Source organism: Suricata suricatta, chromosome 15, assembly GCF_006229205.1.
Source record: "Suricata suricatta isolate VVHF042 chromosome 15, meerkat_22Aug2017_6uvM2_HiC, whole genome shotgun sequence".
In the NCBI taxonomy this organism is placed as follows: domain Eukaryota; kingdom Metazoa; phylum Chordata; class Mammalia; order Carnivora; family Herpestidae; genus Suricata; species Suricata suricatta.
The window spans coordinates 63,734,995-63,757,460 of record NC_043714.1 but is presented as its reverse complement, the minus strand read 5'-3'; the positions used below and the strand labels follow the sequence as shown (position 1 = coordinate 63,757,460).

General features: G+C 41.5%; 1 protein-coding gene across 7 annotated transcripts in view; it reads right to left on the bottom strand.

Annotated features, from left to right (window-relative positions):
• Positions 1 to 22,466, bottom strand: part of NSMCE2 (NSE2 (MMS21) homolog, SMC5-SMC6 complex SUMO ligase) — a 209,958-nt gene that overhangs the window by 165,763 nt on the left and 21,729 nt on the right. For 2 of the 7 annotated variants that reach the window (XM_029923849.1, XM_029923848.1), the window contains one exon: positions 6,912 to 7,018. In XM_029923849.1, coding sequence (XP_029779709.1) covers positions 6,912 to 7,018 — 107 coding nt within the window. Of the gene's footprint in view, positions 1 to 6,911; positions 7,019 to 8,041; positions 8,414 to 8,461; positions 8,584 to 9,150; positions 9,264 to 11,586; positions 14,293 to 15,788; positions 15,980 to 22,466 lie in introns of those variants that run through there. The other 5 variants (XM_029923851.1, XM_029923852.1, XM_029923850.1 and 2 more) reach the window with 5 other exon arrangements.

Genomic DNA, 22,466 nt, shown 5'->3' with positions numbered 1-22,466 from the left:
CTATGCTCAATGTCAGAAACAAAACAGGAGGTGCTATGTCACGGAATGTCCACATCATTTAAATTAACATAAGTAATTAGCTGCCAGACCCCGTCGGGCCACTGAGGCCCAGGTGCTCAGCATCTAACTGGGGTGTTGTGGGGGAACCAGGCCTCTATCTGGGGTGTCGTGGTGAAGCAGGCCTTTCAGAGGTCTGCTTGCTTTTCCTGCACACACCATTGCTACGTTCCTTCTGCCTTCTCTGTACCCTCCTGTCTTCCTCTCCTCCAAAACATTTCCCTTTCTCCTTCAGGAACTCTCCTGAATCGATGCTCCTCCACACAGGGGTCTTGCTGACTTCACAGATAGCCAAGCAATCGCTCCATATTTATTAAAAACACTCTTCCTTCCTCCTTTTCGCTGTTGGAATAATTTGCGTGGTCTTTCCAGAGGCCTGGCCCTTTCCTGATCTACACAGTAACATCTCCCAGGCCCGTTTCGGAATTCCAGATAGGGAGTTTGATGCACTGCCCAGTTGCCTGGATGCCACGGAAACTACCACAGCTGCTGGGCCCATCTCTCAGCCGCCTCTGCAACAGAAGCAGTTCCCAAACCAGTTTCTGTGGGTGATCCGTGCTTCCCCCAATGAGGTTTTCTTGTTAAAGAAGCTTAAGAAATTACTGCATGTATTTCCTTTGGAGAATCACAATACATAAAAGCATATTAAAGGTTTTGGAGTCTTTAAGGAAACTCTTTTAATCAAGCATTCCCCAAACTTATTTGACCACAAAATCCTTTTTTCCTATTATACTTACTCACATCCTGATTAATTAGTATTATGGAGCAAACTTTTAAAAATGCTGCACTAGACTTACATTAACGCCAAGTAGAATGTAAACATTTTATAACTTTGAATAAAATCCAACACTTAATACCTATAAAACACTCGGCTGGATTCCTATAAACCACCCATAAAAAGCATCTACAGTACTTGGTGACCCAGAAGATTTAGATCTAGCTTCTTTCCTACAGAAGCAACTCAATTAGTGAAATACTATATCCAGATCTAACTACTCTCTCTGTGTGTTAGACAAAATGCTACCAAACACAACATTAATTTGGGAATAACTACAGCAGGAGTTCTAAAGCACCAGAATAGAAATTAATTACCTGTAATGACAAAAACAGCCACATTCTGGGCCAAGTGGCTGCAGAATGAATACCTAAAGCCAACTCTTTCCCCTCCTGCTTAATTCCCATACTGGGGCAATATTCCTATACACAAAAAGGCTCTATATGAAGCATTAGGAAACTGTTTACAAGAAAAATGGTGAAAGATCTCACCCCATTTTGTTGTGTCAAGCAGAGTGAACAGGGAATGGAGGAGAGGGTCTTCTCCAGTTACTTTCCCAAATGGTTCCAAGAGATTCTCACTAATTCCATGGTCATCTCTCACCTTCTTGCTATTTGGCTGACAACAGTAATCTCTCTCATGCTCAGGAATCTTCTGTCTTCAAATTTTGTAACCCCCAAACCAACTCCCCCTTCTTTTGTCAATGACTCACGGTGTGGAGTACAGTTTTACTTTCGGTCGGTAGATGATCAGAACTAATAAATTATATCCTCTGGCCCGAAACCTCCTTCAGACACTATAAAACATTCACTTTCTAAGTGCGAAATGGTCCCCCAAACTGGTTAAAAAAATGGCAACTCCCAAGTTGCGAGATACCTCGTTAGATTTCATGATGAAGTAGTGGATGTTAAGGTAACTTGAAAGTAAGATTTATAATAGGCAAGGCTTGCCAACTGATGAGGGTGAAGGGTGAGAGGCATAGGAAAGTAATATGTCAAAAAACGTTCTAAATCATGTAGTTGCATAATGACCAGGCTGAGGTAAGCTATACCTTTGACCCACCTTGTTCTTTTATTATATCTAAGACTGTGCTCATTTCAACAGCTTACATGAGGTGTACTTCTACTCTTCTGACTCTCACCATATCAGTTTTAACACACGTGGAAGCAGCATACACTAAAGAACAATATACAGGTAAAATCTGACAATGAGTTCGCGTTTGTTACAGTGACATTACACAGTTAAGCATCATGACAAGAACATAATCGCCAGAGTATAATGTGAGTCTCCGCTATGCTTCCAGGACTGGACTGCTCATCAAAAAGCACAGAGGACGTGTATTTCATCCCTGACTGCTAATAATGTAAGTAACTAATCTGAGCCTGTTAGGATGTTTATCATTCAGCCCGTTGATGCCCATCGTTTTTCTCCAGAAGAATTAAGGTTACAAAGTTGCAAGGATCACACCCATGAGAGTGGCTGGACTCTAGCTTCTCCTGTTTGAAACACACACCTGAAAAATGGCTCTGAAGATTTCTTGAAGTAAACTGGTCCCCACCCTCTAGAATCTGAAACCCCGAGGTGGGACCACAGGTGTAATTTAAAACAATCAAATGAGCACTGAAATACACAGTACAGAGATGCACAGTATTACCATGTTTATTCAAAACCAGTTCACCGTTTCCCTCCTCGAGGGATAACCCTGCTCGGCTAGTGAAATGGCTGGAGAAGCAGAACAGCAGTAACAAAGTCATTCTTAAATCAACCAGGGCCATGACTTGCATCACTATTCACAGTTCCTGGCACGTAGTAGGCACTCCTATCTGTGAAGGAACGAATCACTGATCAGCCCTAGGTACGTTACACATTCTACATACTTTAACCTTTTCTATATAAAGCAGTAGGCTTTCTCTGGCCTAATTTCTCAGATTGTCTGAAACTCTGACATTGACACAATCAGTAAAAGATGCGTTTACTTCATGTAGACGTCGCAAAGACAGAGAAGCTATGTATCATGATCCCCATGTTGAGGCTCATTTGACCTTCGTCTTAGATTAAATACCACTTCCTGAGGAAGGAGTGCCCCAACCACTCAGCAGTATTATGCCTCCTGAGTTATCGCTTCTCCTTGAACACTTTATTTTCCCTTTGTCGTATACAGCGCAAGTCATTAATAAGATCTGTATTGCTCTTTGTTAAACACTTGTCCCTCTCTAGACTTCAGACATGCTAAAGGTGGTGGGCACGTGGGCTTTGGTGACCGACTTATTTCTAGCACCTAGAACTTCCTGGCACATAGGTGTTCGGTAAATATTTATTCAATGAATGTTTGAACACAAGAAATCCCTTTCTGAGAACAATGAGAATAATATACTTCAATGTACTCAAATAATGAAAGCTTAGGAATCAAGGGAAGAAACATGAGGTCATCAAAAGCGTAATGTTCAGAACCTCACTGTCCTTGGGGCGCCTGGGTGGCTCAGTCAGTTAAGTGTCCGGCTTCGGCTCAGGTCATGATCTCACGGTTCGTGGGTTCAAGCCCCGCATCGGGCTCTGTGCTGACAGCTAGCTCAGAGCCTGGAGCCTGCTTCAGATTCTGTGTCTCCCTCTCTCTCTGATCCTCCCCTTCTTGTGCTGTCTCTCTCTCTCTCTCAAAAAATGAATTAAAAAAAATTTTTAAAAGAACCTCACTGTCCTCAACATGAAACTGAGGGAAGGTTTTCCCTGGTGGTCAGGGTGGTAAGAGCAGTAACAGTACCATGAGCGTCTGTGGGCCGTTTTACAGGGTTCAAAGCGCTATCACGTGTGTGGTCCATCACTGAAGGTCTCCAAAGAGTTCATATACAACTTCCTGTGGTTTGACATGTATGTTTTGAAGAGCTGTGACAGGTATACAATTCACTCATTCATCCGAAAGTTTTAATAAATGACTTACAGACTGACTTTTTTTAGGGATCACTGCATAACATTCCCTCTGTAAACCAGCTGGGACAAAGTCTTAAATTTTTTTTTTAAGTTTCAGAGCACTGAAATAAATACTGATTCTAAATAAAATCTTCAGGCACTGTAGATTATAGGAGCTCTTTTTTTCTCAGAGGACAAAGAAAGGCAATCTGAGAGCGTGCGCTGTGTGCCAAAGGGACTTCCCAGAGATTGCTGGTAAATGCATCCGCACCTCTAAGTTTCCAAAGTAAACTTTCAGAGGTGTATGACCTTCAGGATCCTGTGAAGGTGAGAGCAGGAGAGAGACATCTATTTAAACAATAAACTCTAATGCTCTGTGATGATTTAGACATTTTTCTTTAACTTTCTAGAACTATAAGAAAATTCACAAACACAAAGACCACTGGGTGGATCACAATTTCGGCAGATGTTGCAGTGATGGAAATACTACTTGCCTTTAAGATCCTGTTCCACCTTTTTAAGGAATGCCTGGACATCTGAGTTTGCAGAAACCCAGCATCTGACGTCTCCATCAACTTTTATGAATGTTAAAGGTTTGATACATAGTCTCTAATCTGATTCACGCTATCATCTTAGGAACCAGGCAGGCCACGAATTGGATTGATGAAGACCATGAGGTTTCCTAAAGGTTAACTTTCTTGACTCGGGATCTAACTTAGAAAATGGAAGGATTGAGAGTGGAAGTTTCCGATCCCTAGACCGCTGCTATTCCTAAAGAGTTTCTCCGTTCTGGCCCTTCTCAAACAAACCCTTGTTCATTTTTACTCTTTGCCAAAATAAGCAGTAAGAGAGCAGTGTCCATGACTTCAAGTGTGTAAAGAGTATACAGTACACATACTCAAAATAATAATGGTCTTACCCCCACTCTATCCCCACATGGTTTCAGGTCTTAGAAACCTCATAAAATTATGATTTGCTATTCTTGGTCTTATATCAATCTTAGGCACAGGGCAAAACTTTGTATCAGAAAAAGACAAAAAAACATGTTATCTCCTCTTATGAAAGACCAGAATCACTAAATCCAAGTTGCTCCATAATCTAGTGTAAGGTTAGGGCTGAAAAGTAGGGTAAAACTCAAAGTATCATCTTTCCTGTTTAGTAGGTAGGGTGGGGATAACAGGAAGGGGTCTCAAGAAAAAAGAAATGTTGTTAACTACTGAATGAATACTGAAGATTTCTTTCTCTCTTTTTTTCTTCTTGTCTTTTTTTTTAATGAGTGACTTGGTTTTATGAAGGGGGAAGAGGTTGGTTTTTTTACATAAAACAGTTTAAACATCTGTGAATCCTTGAATAACAGAAAAAAAATCACATTAGGTTCTTTAACTTTCAAAATCTGTTTTCTTATCTATATTGTACCTTGTGCTATTATTACATTTGTACAACATCAATGTTAAAGATAGAAAGGACTCTCAAATAACCTCCATTGAATGTAAGGGTCAAAGCAGGGTTAATCCATATAACAGGCCTAACCCTGATTTTGGTTGAAAATATACTTCGTCTATAAAGTCGGCCTGGTTCTTTTAAGTCAGTGGTCTCCAACCCTGAATACATATTAGAATGAGTTTTTTAAAAAATACTGGTGCCCCAGTCCTGCTCCAGAAATGAAATCAGAATCCTATTAGAATAGGAATGGGCTGGTTCTGAGGGTCAGCTAGAGTTTAAAACCTCTGGTCTAATAAGCGTTTTTTGTTGACCAGTTTCAAAGGCCCCATCATGATGTCACTTTCCTATTTTCCTATGAAAGTGATACAGTCCCAAACTAACAGCCACAGTGGTAAGAAACATCATCCCTTCACAAGCTGAATGAGTTGACTACTTCTTAAGGAGAAGGAGATATTCTTAAGTCACAAATACTATACTTAATAAATACTAACCATGTAAAAAGAAAAAATTTTTAAAAACTTCATGTAACTAGGGACATATAATTATGTAATGCTCATTTAATTAAAGCTTAAGTAATAAACTATTTTTAAAAATGAGTCTTCCACTGAATAGTAGCCAGTCTTATAAAATATTTGATTTTTGGAATTTTCCCATAGATGGAAGTAAGAAAAGGCAAATAAAGAAACCAGAAGTACAAGACACCCCAGTACACAGGTATCTGAAATCAGTTCAAAGGGGAGTTTCCACTGCTTGGAGGACAAAGGACTTCTCAGAAACATTACTGCAATCCTATTGCTCATTTCTTACTCAACCCGGCACTGCTGAAAAGGATGTTGCTATGTTCCCACCTTAACTGCCTCATGGGCACCTCCTGTGACAGCCGAGTCAACAAAGATAAGTGTGGCTTCTGGAAAAACCAAAATGTCAGCCTTCTTCCCCCCCCCCCCCCCCCCCCCCCCCCCCCCCCCCCCCCCCCCCCCCCCCCCCCCCCCCCCCCCCCCACCGCTTGCTGTAACGAACTGATTTCAGCTCAGCCTTCTGTATTTTTTAAGCTGGCTCCAAAACTCTCCCATATTATCTCACCCTGTGAATTTGACAACAGCTGCGTATGCGTTAAAGCCAGAGAAGGAGTAACTAAGCCTGGTCTAAATTACACACTGAAGGAAACAGAACAATTAAAACAAATTTTATGCAATTTTTAGCATTTTATAAAAATCTACTTCTGTTCAAAGGGGACTTACACAAAAGATTTCAAGACCAAAAAAATGCAAGAAAATCTAAAATAGGAGTAATAGTCTAATGTTAAAAAAATTTTTTTTAATGTTTATTTTTTTTTGGGAGAGAGATAGAGAAACATAACATGAGTGGGGAAGGGGCAGAGAGAGAGAGCGAGACAGAGGGAGACAGAGAGACAGAGAGAGAGAGAATCTGAAGCAGGCTCCATGCTCTGAGCTGTCAGTAGAGTCTGATGCAGGGCTCGAACTCATGAACCGTGAGATCATGACCTGAGCCGAAGTCGGACGCCTAACCGACTGAGCCACCCAGGCGCTCAAGGTGTACTATTATAATTAAACCTAGGTGGCCTAGCTATAAACTTCTTGATTAAAAGGAAATTAACAGCTGCAGTAATGCTAAGGAAATATGAAAGGATGCAGGAAGTTTTTATTTTGTGTTTCTGTTTCCAGTCAGTGAATGGTAACCAAGTATTACCAGGTGAGTAGTATAAACTTACATGATTTATCGCAGATTGAACAGCCTTTATGTAATGGCTTAGTTCCCGATCCATCATGGCCAATTCAACCATTGCCTTGTCCATACTGTATTCACTACTCACTTCAGCTGAAAGAAAAAGAAAGCAATTATTGTTTTCCATTTAAAGTGCCATCTCTGAAAAAGTTGCTCCGATATATTGTCAATGATCTAAACAATTTTGTAAAAGGCAGTGCATGTTGTTTAAAGACCTCCTTAACATAGTCCTGCTTCATTCAAAATTCTAAGAATACATTCAGTAGAAGAAGGCTCAAAAGTTGGACTGGAAGTCAAGCCCCAGACAGGGCAAAATCTAAAGAAAACGAAGCAGCAGCAGCAGAGCACAGAACACCAAAGTCGCATGGCCTCCCCCAGGCAGCTGGGTCTCTACTCCTCAGAATACAGAGGAACCAGGAGTAATGCCACCCTGTCCTTCTGGGCTGCGGCGAGGCTGGCGTTGGCCACTGAGCAGGACAGAGGTGAGAGAGAGAAAACAATCCTGTTTCTGAAAAAGGTGGCCACAAGCCAGCTCTCCTGGCTCTGCGGGCTAGGCTGCCCTGGAGAACTGAAGCTCTGATCTTGGTGTGAAGTGGTCTCACATGGAAAGCACCTACACATACTTCCCTCTGAAGGAGACACTTCCATCCTACGCCTCAAATAATCTGGGCAAAGAATTGCAGAGGAGAATGAGCAGAGTGCAGGGGGGAAAAGGTAAAACAACAAAAAACCTTACAAGCACAAGAAAACAAGACACCAAGCATAAGAATCAGCAGAAACAGATCCACAAATGTTTCAGAGACCTGAATGATCTACTAGTTCGAATAGGAAACAACTATGCTTAAACTATGTTGACAACATTAAAATCACCCGATGTAACAGGAGACTGTGAAATGTGAAGAGTGACCAGCCCACTGGAAAATCGAGGTAATATTCGTAAGTGCTTTTAAATTTTTTTTTCTCTCTCTCCAAGCTCTAAACACACAATTTAATAGATCAGGAAAAGATCAAGAACGCAAAACAATACCAACTTTCACATTAAAAGAGCTGAACGAAAAGAAAGGAAAGCTGACTTCTGCAATCACATTTGGAAAGGCACATACTCCATTCACATACCTTGGCTCACATAAACGTCAGTATTTCTTGTCCACTCTGAAGCACAATGTGACATCTCATCCCAAAGTCACAAAATACCGGAAAATGCACTTACATTCTGGCTTTTGAAAGTGATTGTCCTAGACTTTAAAATGATGCTTTAATCTTACAGTAGTCAATGACAAGCACACTTCAGAAAGAATGTCTCCTGGATTAACCTGCTTCTGCTAGAATGCCTCTGGGCTCATTAGCGTCCAGAATTCGGGCTGTATCTGTCTGCATAGCTCATTACAAGGGTTTTTGGCTTTTTGTTTTTGAGGAAGGGCGAAGGGCGGTGTGTAGCTAAGAAAAACTTGCCAAATTAAATACATTTTTAACAAGATGGTGTATGATAAAGGACTCAAGTCATATTTCAAATAAAACTGTTAGACAGTCACTCACAGGTCAGTGTTGTGAAGCGTCCAAATGTTAACCAGGAGACAAGCTGGTTGGGTGCTGCTGATCCCAGCATGCATCTGGTGCTACGTGGATGGCAGCTGTTCGTTAAAAATCCTATTAACTGCCTGATGACCAGAAAGAGAATTCTAAACAATCTATATCCCAATATGATGGTTTGTGACTTACATAAAGGCAGGTATTTTACTGCATTTGGATAACCAGTGGAATTCAACACACTGTTAGCGCTCTCCCTTTGGGATTAGTGAGTTTATTTTTGAAAGCCCATAAAAATGCGCCTTTGACATTAAAAATGCTATGAAAGTTTGCAAAGTAAAATAAATGGGATCACAGTTTTCATTATCAAGGTCCCACGGATGCTAGCAAGACTTGAACCAGATGGCAATCTCAGCTATGAGGCCAAGGAAAACTTCCCCACACAGGAGAACGTGAATGTCTGAGGGCTGTCGGGTTTGAAGGCATGACGCCTAAGGGAAGAATCTTTGGAGGCCATCTGTGGCTTCCAGCAGCCTCAGCTACGGCTCCAGGGCTCAAGAATGTGGCTCCAGGGCTCAAGAATATTGGGACAAGCAGAAGAACCTAAGTGATGAATAAGTGCAGCCTGAGGCAAGAGAGGGAAAACACCAGAAAAGATCAGGAAGCCAGTGGGAGAGGAACTGAGAATCACAGCCCACCTGGAGGGGACGCCCAGTCTGCTAAGTTCCAGCTAATGGCAGTGTCCGGCCGAGACAAAAGGCTGGAGACCAGAGACCGATGAACCAGAAGGCGGCTGCTAGGCAACAGGAATCTGGAAGAAAGGCCAGGTGGACATCCAGGGGGACATCCCCGGGTAAGTAGCAAACCTACTGCAGCTATTTTAGGATTCTTCCGTCACTTCTTTGTGTTCTTCTCATTAACTCTTATTCCCCTACTGTGATAAGAATCTTTTAGAACTGTGATTTGTATTCATGTTTCAGAAACACCCAGCACGGGGAGTCTGTGTCCTGCCCTACAAAAGAATCCACGTGAGCAAAGGGCATGGCGTCACATGAAAACAGCAAACCGGCCAAAAATAAATCCCCCAAAGGATTCAAGGGGAACTGGGAATGAACTGGCCACCGGAGCCGGCTGTTGTCTAAAACTTGGGTGTGGGCTGCGGTGGGTATGTGGATGGACTGCTCTTTAAATGCACAATATATCATCCCACTGTCAAAATTCCCCCAGCCTACAGGAAAGTCTTAATAAAAATCTACACCAAACTAAAGCCCACACATCCTTCAAAGGCTGAACTCAAGCCCTACCTGCTTTTTTGTTTTTGATGTTTGTTTTTTGAGAGAGAAGAGACAGAATCCAAAGCAGGCTCGAGGCTCTGAACCGTCAGCAAAGAGCCCGAGGCAGGGCTCGAACCTGAGCCGAAGTCAGACGCTCAACCAACTGAGCCACCCACGGGCCCCAAACCCTGCCTGCTTTTAAGCCATACCAACCTAGGATGATCTCTTCCTTCACTTAATTTATCTTAACAATTATACTTGATACTTTGGCACTTTTAGCCAAAAGACAATCTTGTTTTCTTATATGCATTTATCTCATCTCTCCAAACACACTTGAACCCATTTGACAGTAAGAATGATGCCTTAATGATCCTGAAATCCAATAAAGAACTATAGCGCCTCTTCCATCAGTGTTCTCACATGGCGTTATTTAATAAATATGAAAATTAAAATTTCACCAAACTATGAATCGTCCTGTCTCAGATATTCTACTGTACCAAATGTAAGGAAGAGGGGCATCTGGGTGGCTCAGTTAAATGTTGACTCTTGATTTCAAGTCATGATCTCACAGTTTGTGAAACTGAGGCCTGTGTCGGGCTTGGTATAGACAGCATGGAGCTTGCTTGGGATTCTCTGTCTCCCCTCTCTCTCGAAAATAAATAAAAACAGTAAAAAAGTAAAAAAATAAAAATAAAAAGGATTCTCTGTCTCCCTCTCTCTTTCTGCCCCTCCCCCCCACACACACTCACTCTCTCTCTCTCTCTCTCTCTCTCTCAAAATAAACATTTAAAAAAATAAAGCAAAATAAAGAAGACATGTGATACTAACTCCTTTGCCTATTATATTTTCATTGTGACTTCCATCGGGAAAAGGTTGGCATCAGCACATGGGGGCAAGGGTGGTGGGGAGGGGGGGGAGCACACAAATCATGTTGAAACGTACAGAGTGACAATCTCAGAGAGGACATTCTTACTGTCCCACAAGAGCCTGGCATTACAGAAGGTCGGTGCAGATGATAAAGCATGGGAAGCAAGAACAACGATGAAAAAGATACGTAAAAATAATAGCTGTAGCTAACAATCAGTAAGCACTTTATTGTGTGCCAGGACTATACTGAGCACACCATTTATAGTGAACCTCACAACACGAGAAAAGTGAGAAACTGAGCAGCAGAAGAAACTTGCTCGACACCATAAAGGCAGTGAGCGCACAGCCAGGCGGCCCACCCAGGCTGCCCGCGCCAAGTCCCCGTACTTGCCCATCTGTGCTAACAGGTGCTTCCACAGGAGGAGAAAGACAGCACCTCCAAGTCCTCCTCCGCGATGATCCAGGGAATAAACCCTCAGTGGGGACAAAGTCCTGGCCCCACTAGGTATGCCACTGAAATGCTATCAGAATTCTTTACACAGGGGAAACTGATAACAGAAAGAAAATGATGGTTCCCTTTTAGAAGATTACTAAGTGTTAACGCTGGTGAAGAGAGTGACTTCTCACATCAGCAAGGCCTGCTGGAGAGGCTGCAAGCGCAACCGAGCCACCCACAGAATGCTAGGAGATAAGGAAATGGACTCTAGCAGCTACAAAATCAAACGCACATGAGGTCAAGAGCAGCAGCAGCAGCAGCAAGAAACATGGAAGTAGCAGCCACAGCAAGCGCAGCAGCAGGGGAATGTTCGAGGGGAAGGGAAAGTCCTAGAGTCTTCGTGTTACAGAGACACTTCTGAGGGAGCCTGCAGCAAACCACTTCTATCACCCGCGCCTCCGACTGAGTCTAGGATATTCATATTTTTTCGATGTGTCATTCAGTAAGCATTTATTTATTATAATCAACCCTTGCTTATATTAATAAAATCAACATACATAAGTGATGTACTCGAACATTTATAAGCCAATAAATACATAGGGAAGTCTCATGGAGAGAGCTCGGTGAGTCCACGAACCCCGGAGAACCCATCTGGCACGCTAATGAAGAAACTGTTCCAAGACGTTAGTACAATTACTAGCTGAAGTATATGCCCCCCGCCCCGGCAGATCAAGTCCAGAAGGCAGCGGGAACCACCGATTTATTATAAAGTGATAACCTTTTGTAACTAGGCCAGCATAGGGGCTGTCTTCCTACAAATCCAATGTCTACACCCCGAGAACCTGGTCGGCAGCATCCCAAACAAAGAACTTTTAAACTGTTATTTAGACCAGAGAGAGCCATAGAATTAAACCCATTTTTAAAAGATGGTTTCTCTTTGATTTTCCTTTTTCCTGTTCAGTTGGCAAACCTTAGAAAAATCAAGAATGATAGTCGCTGAAGGAGGGCTTTACACTGAGGCACTCTGATATTTTTATAGTACAAAAGGGGTCTGAATGGATGCTGTTGGCCTGCGCACAATTTTCCTAAAGTCAAACAAGCCTATAATTATGCAATCTAAGCAGCCACACTATTCATTAGACACGTCATCTGTTACTCAATGTCAAAATGCACTAACAGCAATATTATAACTATTACTGTTCCCTGTTTGAAGTGTTGAATAGGCATTAAAGTTACATGGTCTGTAGAACACTAAGCAAAAATGGGGGATTTCATGTTGCAATCGCTTCAACTTAAAGCAAAATTCACAAAGCTTCAATGGGAAGGTGATGGCAGGAACAAGTTATAAAAGCAGAAACAGTTAACAGTCAATGCCAGTTGTCTTGATTGAGAAAGACCAGGGAAAATGAGAAGAGCCAGATCTGAGAAAGAAATGGAAGGGAGGTGACAAACAAAGCTATTTTTATAAATGTAGACTCCGGTTAAGACAAATGCCAAGTCCTCTATTTAGGACCAAAAAATGCAGGTAATAAGCCTGTAGCAACAGAGGACTTCTCACATAGCACAGTGTGGGCTCCTAAGAGTTTATTATCCAGGGTGAGTTCCAAGGGTCTACTCACACCTTATTTGCTCAATATGATGCCATTTTAGGCAAATGGCTAAAAATGGGGGAGCCAAAGATTCTTTATCTTGGCCCCTCCAAGTCCAGGTAGGCGTGGAGATCAAGCTATCTTTCCAGACTGGTGACCATTTTGGCAAGAACCGAGGGTATAGCCTCTGACTGACTATTCCAAATAAGGCCCCTCCCTAGCCATGCTGCCTATAACTGCAGCCTGAGGCATATACGTATGCAGAGAGAGAAACTCTCTTCCCCCAGGTCCAGCCCTGAGGTTTGGGAAACAGCTGAAACAGGGCCAGGCACCTAGTACCCAGAGCCAAGTCCTCTTACCACCCTCCGGGTCCTCAGGAGAACTGCTTTCAGTGAAACAGACATGAAAAAGAAGACATTTCCCTCCTCTTTCCCCCAGCATGTCCATACACATCCCTGTACTACCGCTCTACCAGATGTCTCTTTGCTTTGCTCTGCTCTTCTCTATGATCTCAGCCACAGATCCCTTTCCAGAATCCTCCCTAATCTCCAGAACAGGACTAAATGCTTCAGGTCTTAAAGGTCTATAAAACTTCTCTACCTTTACAACTAGGACTCCTGTGAATGTGTGTGTGTTAAGGGGCACGCCCTCAAGACAAATTTCACCTACTTAACCCTTCCAACTTTTGGTTCCTGATTCAACTGTTGCGTTTTGCCCCTGGCCAAGTTGTTTCCTGAAATTTTGTCCTAAACAAATAAAAATTGCAGAATCGGGTGTTTTTTGTTTTTCTACAAAGTCATGTGCAAGCATGTCTGCACAGGAACAATACCAATTACACAGAGTTGATTAAATTCAACTCCATGCATTTTATCAATAAAATGCCAGTAAGACAAAGCAGCCATTTAGTGTTCTCATGGGGTTGCTGACTCCAATTCAACAGGAATCACACACTCAGAAGGATCTGATACTCAACGCCATCAAGTACATATGTCCATTTTGGCAAGGAGTGGGAAAGAGAATGGGCAGGGGAATTGCCTGATTATCTTTTAAGTTTCCTAGAACAGATGGGCCACAGAATAGAGAGATTTTACTTTCCGAAAGACAGAAATATCTTCCTAATCTCTTCAGTGAGTCTTCTATATTCTGTAAGCAAGAAATTTCTTCTTTCTGGGTGAACTCAAATACATGATGATATAAACCGTATCTTTCTCCCTCTCCACACACACACACAAACCCCTTCCTCTCTTAAAATATAGCTCCAACTATATCTAGCAAGATATATCTACATACACACCTACCTCTACGAGTGGGTGTGTGTGTGTTTTTCCTGGCAGCCTGGTATTAAGCAATCATTATATATTCATCAGGAGTCAAATTTAATGACTTACTCACTGCTTGAGCAATATTTAATAGAAACCTGTACTTCTCACTACACTGTACTTTAGCCATAATTATTCCTCCCCACAGATATTAGTGTAGAGGAAAAGCTAAAACTGAACCCACATTCTGTAACTGCCTCCCTCCAGAAGTAATAGTGAAGAATGTAACAGTGCACGGCATGAACTGGTCTGCCAACTATAAACACAGTGAATACGGGGAAACCTTATTGACCTTTATAATCCTCTTTACTTAGCTATACGATTTTCTTGTCAATAACACAGGAGAGGGAAGTTGAAGAATATAGTAAGTCAAAAAGCCAGCTCTGGAGTCAGCTTACATTCAAATCCAGGCTATTTTACTTGCTAGCTCTGTGGTCTTTGGTCAGTCACTGGATCAGTTTCCTCTTCTGTATAATGGGTACAAAAACCATATTTAACTCATAAAGCTGACAAGAGGACTAAAGGAGAAAACAGACAAAATGATCAGCACGGGGCCTGGCTCACAGTAAGCACAAACAAAATACCAGCCATTACAATGACTGCAGAATGGAAACGACTCTGTGAATGTAATTAGTCCAAATGCTGAAAGCATTTGACCCCTAGAGCCACAAGGTGTCAAGTGAAGATCGCCTCCTTAACCCTCTCGTCTGTTTTTACCAACTTGAGACCAAAGCACTAAGTCGAACCACAAAACTACAAGGCTCAATGAGAGAAGCTCTGTAAACCTCCCCCACCAACTAACGTCTGGAAACCCACTTACCTAACATATGCTTCAGTACCTACTCTGTGCCTGGCGAGGGGGAAAGGTTTTCAAGCAAGGGGCACCCAACCCTGCCTGTCCATGGAGGGTAAAAAGGCTCAACAGGTGAGGGGATAAGTGTGTTGGATCTTGAAAGGTGAGTTAAGTGTATACCAGAGGTTCGCAGACTGAAGTAGAAGCTAAACACATGCTCTCACCCCTTTCCAAGGAGGCTGACTTCAAGTTTAAATTCTCAGACAAGAAGAGGAGCACGATATAGATTAAAAGGAGGAACAAATCATCACTGAGCACAGATAGCATGCCAGGCCCTGGAACATACTACTCATTCTATCCTTTGTTGCAACAATGAATTACATGTTATTAAAAGTAATTTGATAAGGAAACTGATACTCACAGAGGTTAGGTCATTTGCCCCAGGTCACAGTTAACAAATGGTGGAGTTAGGAACTGACCTCAGGTCTAACTTAAGAGTTAGCAAAGAAGGCACATGTGACAAGGGTCTAAACTACCACGGAAATAAATAATACACTCATGCAAAAGTCATGCAGTAATAAATCGATTCTCTAGCTAAAGGAATTCTCCTAAACATTACTTTCGTGTGTGTGTGTGTGTGAGCGAGAGAGAGAGAGAGAGAGAGAGAGAGAGAAAGTGAAATTAGCTTAAATAGTTCTACCCCAGAGGAATGTTGACCATCTTTCATTATATAGACAGATATTTCCTTAGAACACTGTTAATATTAAACCACCAGAGTAAAGATACAACTCAAAATATTGCCTGAAATAAATTCTGTGAAGGATTAAGTTCACAAAATCATAGCAATTGGTCTCTGGATACAATCTGGTCTCTACCAGGCATCGAAAGCACAACGAATCCCGGGTCATGATCATCTACCATCTTAGAACATACCCACAGATTTTTTTGGCCACCTAGTATAAGGCCCTTGAATCTTCAAGGTCAAATCTGTCTTTTTCATGACTTAAACCCTTTTTCTATACCGTTCTTCTCCATTTCTTCCTATCTAATCCCCTCACCGACTGGAAAGGAATGGTCAATTCAAGGCAGCAAGCAATAGTTACAGCAGCATTTCCAACCAATGTAATTTCAACGGCCGCCATTTCTCTCTGGTCTTCAAGTCCTTGGCTGTGTCCAACTTCTAGCTTAAACGTGAGGCTGGAAGCCCCAGGAGGCTTAAGGAACAGAGCCTGGCTTTAACTTGGTTCAACACCAAAACAGGGGCGTGAATTTGTAGCAGCAAAGACAAAAGGAAGTGAGGCTTAAACCTCATGTGATTATTGAGCAAATGAAATGGGAACATCCGCAAAGCACCTGACAGGATGTCTTAAACACTGTGGACTCTGCATAAATGGCGGCTACCTTGCTGTTAACTGTGCTTCGCAATATGCCCCGACACAAATCCATTTCACTTAAGGGAGCACCTACTGATTCATGGAGTCGTCTCATCCATTTTTTAAATTAATAAAGCATATGGTTGAGAAATGAAGCACACAACTGAAAAATTCAAACAGTATAATAATGTGGTGTCTCCAATCCCAAAAAGCAACCAACCACTGTATAAAGCAACCTTGTACCTATGTATAAGGTACCCTCTTTTAAAAAGGACAACAGAAATGAAGGCAAACAAATTTATCTGGGAAAACATCATGAACATATTAAAAACAAGAAAGGAGAGACGCTAAACAAAGACGACAATATGGGTGTTGCGGGAACAGCCATCCACTCATTGAACAAATAGTTACCAAACACGGACCGCGTGTCCTCCACTGTGCTGGGTGCCCTGGGCAGAGCAGCAAGCAAGGTAAACGCCGCTCCTTTTCTCAAACAGCTTATAAACATTTCCACTCCATACAAAAATTTCTAAAAAGCCCTGATATGACTATTCTACCTCTGTTTGGCTCTTGGTGTGGTGGGAAAGCTTGCTGTCTGCCAAACGCCTCTAATGATTAGAGCCCTTGCAGAGAGACAGCTGATTCATCATCGCCCTAAAACAATTCTGGGCAATGACAACAATAAACGTGAATTGCTCTTTCACACACATTAACTTATTTACACCTCGTAAGCTCTGTAGAGAGTGATTCTACTCTCGGTTTTACACGGTTGAAAAGCGAGGCTCAGGGAGGTTATTCCACCGAAACCATGCTTCAGTAGCAGAGGTAGGACTTGAACCCTGGTCCTCATCTGCAGAGCTGCAGAAGAGCTATGAAGTGAGCCACACAGAAACAGTCAACTCTTTCAGATCATAGTTTTTCAAAGATCTGAAGATGGCTATTAAATATTTCCCACCTGTAAGCCTTTGCTTCTCCAGAATAACTATGATCAAGTTGGCCGGCCCTTATTTAAACATGCTTCATTTGCTAGTGTCCCTTTTATGAGTATATTCCAGAATTAAAAACAATTACAGGCATGGGCGAATGAATGAAGGCTATGATGATACTATTATCACATGTGTACCACTGCGATCCTGAGTTGAATATCAGTTTTCTTTCAAGAAATTAAATAATAGCTAACATTTATTGAGCACTCACTATGTGCCAGATACCATTCTAAGCAATTTAAAAAGATTTTTATGTTTATTTATTTATTTTTGAGAGAGAGAGCGAGCGAGAGCGAGCACAACCAGGGGAGGGGCAGAGAGAGGGAGATACAGAAACTGAAGTGGGCTTCATGCTGAGCTGTCAGCATACTGCCTGATGCAGGGCTTAAACCCACGAACTGTGATATCATGACCTGAGCCCAAGTCAGATGCTCAACCAACTGAGCCACCCAGGTGCCCTCCCCCATGCTAAGCAATTTCATTCAAACTTTATAGTAACTCTGTGAAGAAGACATTATCATTATCCCCATTTGATGGAACAACGAACATGGACTCAGAGAGGCTGAGTACCCTGAACCAGGGTTATATAGCCAATGAGCTGTAGAGGGAACGTTCAAATTGGGGTCTATTAAATAACTCAGTCCATTCTCCTAACTACCTCAATAATCATCACCATTTGGGCATAACCCATTTCTACATGTCCTAAGACTTCGTTAAATGCCTGTCTAAGATCTCTGCATGTTAGATTAAAAAGCATCCCTACTTCACCAGGGAAGTCACCATAATTTAAAAAAGGGGGGGGTTATGAAAAGGAACTAAGGTAATCAAAAACAAAAATATCAAATAAGCTAATAAATGAGATCACTACTCAAAAAAAGTGAATGATCCTTTGCATGGAAAGCAACTGCCTCAGACCAGCCTATCTTTGTACTCATTTTAAATAAATTTATACCGGGGGGGGGGGATTACAAATGGGGTCAGCCTACTTTAAAATGGAAAGTTAATGAAACACTTTAATTAAACAGAAAGTACGCCTCCCAAAAATATAAAAATAAGTTGGAGGAAGTTTGATAAGTTTATTAGACCATAAGATCTATGGTAGGAACGGTAATCTTCATTATTTACCTCTCAAATGTTGATCTAAACGAGAAATAGTTTGCTCTCAGAAACATTTAAGGAAAGGATAAGAGCCACAATCACAAAAGAAGGGAACCATTATGTCATAATCCTGTCTGTTGGAGGATAATTTCTATGCTTTTTATTTTTGGAAAAGTAAAATACATTTGATTTGTAGTGAATATGGCAAAACGCAAAACTTGCCAAGTCACTCTGCTGTACACCTGAGACTAATTAACACTGCAGCAACTGCAGTCAAGTGAAAAATAAGTTTGATTTCACAAAAACAACGGCAAATCCATCTGTTAAAACTTAAATTACTCACAGCTCCAGGAAACAAAGCTATTGTGATTTACCACAAACACTATAGTAACTACTCCATATGTATATTTGTATCTACACAGAGAGCAAGTTCTTGAGAAGAACTTGTAAGTTACAAGGCAATTCTTTTTCCCATTATGTAGCTTATTTCTAAGACATTTCATTTCCATTTTAACGGACTTAAGTTAGTAGTGACTCCCAATATTGTTTCTCTCTTGCCTTCTTTTTGTAAGAATTGTTAAGGTTTATTTGTTTTTGAGAGAGAGCGCGCAAGCAGGGGAGAAGCAGGGAAGGGGACACAGAATCTGAAGCAGCTCCAGGCTCTGGGCTATCAGACGGGCTCGAACTTATGAACCGCGACATCATGATCTGAGCCGAAGTTGGATGCTTACCCGACTGTATTGCCTTCTTCAAAAACCTCGATCCTATACCAATGAAATATTGGTCCAGAAACACTTAAATCTACTTGAAACGGCACAGAGAACTCTGTTGGGGAAAGAAAACTACTTCTGCAATGGGAATTATCAGCCACCAATATCTGGATGCCAATTATAATAAACCGCAACGTAAAAAATAAACAACTACTAATATTCAATGGAGAACTAACTGGTTCTGTAACAGCACGCTACTATTTCTAAAATGGGAGGTTCCACTCAGTCACATTCCACATCCAGACACCCAGTCTTGGCAACCACAGTGAACTGAACCAATGCAAAACCCAAACCCTGAAGTTACCTGAGATCCCTCCCTGCTGGCTTCCTCCTCACCTAACTTACTCCCCACATCCTACCAATGCAGCCCACTCAGGTCAACTATCATCTCCTTTCCTCCTTTTCCAATTCCAGCTGCATTAATTTCAATCACTATTTCTTCCTCACATTAATGACTTGCTTCTTTAGTGAGTTCCCTTCCCAAACTCTTCTCCCTCCAATCCTGCCTCCATGCTGCTCCCAAAGCTCACAAAGAAACCTGGGCTTCCTCTCTTGTTTATCAACAACCTACCACAGTACTGCCACTTCTGGCCACGACTGAGTAACAGGGACCAAATTTATTCTCCTGCCTAAAACAACCAAAAAGTTCAAACTAAAAATAAATAAAGAAATAATGGTCTGCAAGAAGCTAGACGTCACAGAAGGAAGAAGCAGCAGAGTGACAGGAAGCACATGAGGTGAAACCTTTAACTGTCCCGTCACTTCACTATCTTGAAGGCGCTTTCAGGCTGCAGCACATATGGTATCAACCAAAATCTCAGCTGACATTTTGTAGAAATTGACAAACAGATTCTAAAATTCATATAGAACATGGAGAGGACCTACGTTAGCCAAAATGACTTGAAAAAGGCGAAGTTGGAGGCCCAATCCTACCCAGTCTCAAGACTTATTATAAACCTCCAGTAATCCAAATAGGGTGGTGGACCTAACACATCAACAGAACAAAATACAAACAGACGTATATGGACAACTGATTTGACAAAGGAGCTGAGGCAATTCAGTGAAGAAAGGATCATCCTGTCAACAAGCTGCTGGTACAACTGGCTGCCATCTGCAAAACAGAACCTCCTAGATCCGTACCTCATACGGTGAGCCACATACAGAAATTCAGTCAGAACGATCGCAGATCTAAATGGAAAACCCAAACCATGAAACTTTTAGAAAAAAGTTATGAAGTAAAACCTTGAGATCTTGGGTTAGGAAAAGAGGTCTTAAATACAACACCCGAGCACAATCCGTAAAAGAATACACAGATAAATTGGATAGCACCAAAATTTAAAACCTCTGCTCTGCCAAATAATCTGTTAAGAGCACAGACTGAGAGAAAATACTCACAAATCATATGTCCCATTAAAAAAACTGTACTCAGAACATATATATGTACTCTCAATATCAGATAATAATAAGCCATAAGAATGGGAACAATATTTGGATAGACACTTCACCAAAGAGGTCCATGGCAAATAACCTCACCAAAAGGTATTCAACAAGACTGGTCAGGAGGGAAATGCAAAATGAAACACCAGAAGACACTAGTGTGTATTTATTAGAACAGCTGAAATTAAGAAGACTGATCATTATCAAGTGTTGATGAGGACGCAAGAACTACCTTAACGTATCCCCCACGCAGAATCCTAATTTTCAGACAACCTATTACTAACAGATCACATTCTACCATATAATAGAGGCCACATTTAATATAATTTCATCTTATCATAATGACTCAGAAGGGACTTCAAATATCATAATGTCTCTCACTGTCTTCATTATGGTTTAGTATTACTGTAAAGTATGAAAACATGAGTCAACAGACATTTTTTACGTAGCAGGTATCAAAGAAGTCAGCTTTCAGTCTATAATTACCTCACACAATTATGATTGCTTTTTATTATAATTTGTTTTCTCCAATCCAGTAGTTCTCAAAGTGCGGTAGCCAGCCCACGGTGCCTGAGTCCTACCTGGGAACCTGTTGGAAATGCGAGCTCTCAGGGCCGCCTGGGTGGCTCAGTCGGTTGAGCATCCAGCTTCGGCTCAGGTCATGATCCCGCAGTTCATGGGTTCGAGCCCTGCGTCGAGCTCTGTGCTGACAGCTCAGAGCCTGGAGCCTGTCTTTGGATTCTGTGTCTCCCTCTCTCTCTGACCCTCCCCTGCTCATGCTGTCTCTCTCTCTCTCTCTCTCTCTCTCTCTCTCTCTCTCTCTCTCTCTTTCTCTCTCTCTCTCTCTGTCAAAAATAAATAAAATATTAAAAAAAAAAAAAGAAATGCAAGCTCTCAGGCCCTCCGCCACACAAGTGGATCCAGTAGGAAACAGCAATCTGTATCTCAGCAAACCCTCCCCGCGACTCTGAAGCGTGGTAAAACTTAGAGCCACCATGTTAACGTATGTTTTAAGGCTAAAATCATGAATTTGTCTTTTCTCTGAGATTCTTTCTGAATTCACAGAATTTTAAGACAAAGAGGAACCATTACTTCAAACCCACATTTTCAACAAATCTAGAACTCAACCAGCTGTTTTCCTATTTTTATACTCCTGAATTATTTTAGGCCTTTTAAAAAGCTAGAAAACCAAAATTGAATGTAAGGTCCCAGAAATAATGCATTCTACAAAAGCCTTTGTTTTAAAACAACTTTTCTACTTAAATAACCTAAGTCATCACTCACATCTATTTTTGCAACTACACCCACCATTCCTTCTAAATCTACCAAAATAGATTTGCTTCTAATTTAAGCTATAAATTGTCAACCTCCAGTGAATATCAGCTCAACTTTTAATCAGGTTCATCTAAATGGAATGGATTTTTAAAATAATTCTAGTTATAAATTTTAATTGTTTCATAAAAAGACTTAAGATAGAAGCAAAATGAAAGCGGAAATGGCTTGGACCAAATCAAGACATCTGGGGCTGATGATAATTTGCTCAGAGATTTTGAGTTTTCTGGGGCCCAGGTCACTTATTTTTTAAGAGGGGGCTAGAGAAGATGGCTTGAATAGTCCATTTCAGGTCTAACCGTCTATAAATCTGGTCTCTTACCGTTATGCTCTATGGTACTATAGTTTTATATTAACATTATATTAACATTTACATTAATAGTTAATGTGGGATGGGCCAATTATTTTCTTTAAATGTTGTATCTGTTTTTAACAACTTTTAAAATTGTTTGAAGAGACACGTCTCTCCTGAGGGCCCAAGACCATCACTCATTATAATATTACTCCCTGGGGGTACCTGGGTGGCTGAGGCTTTGCCTCAGGTCATGATCTCACGGTTCATGGGTTTGAGCCCCGCATTGGGCTCTGTGCTGACAGCTAGCTAAGAGCCTGGAGCTTGCTTCAGATTCTGTATTTCCCTCTCTCTCTGACCCTCTCCTGCTCATGCTGTGCTGTCTCCTCTCTTAAAATAAACAAACAAACATTAAAAAAAAATTACTCCCTGGAATACAGTCAAGCAT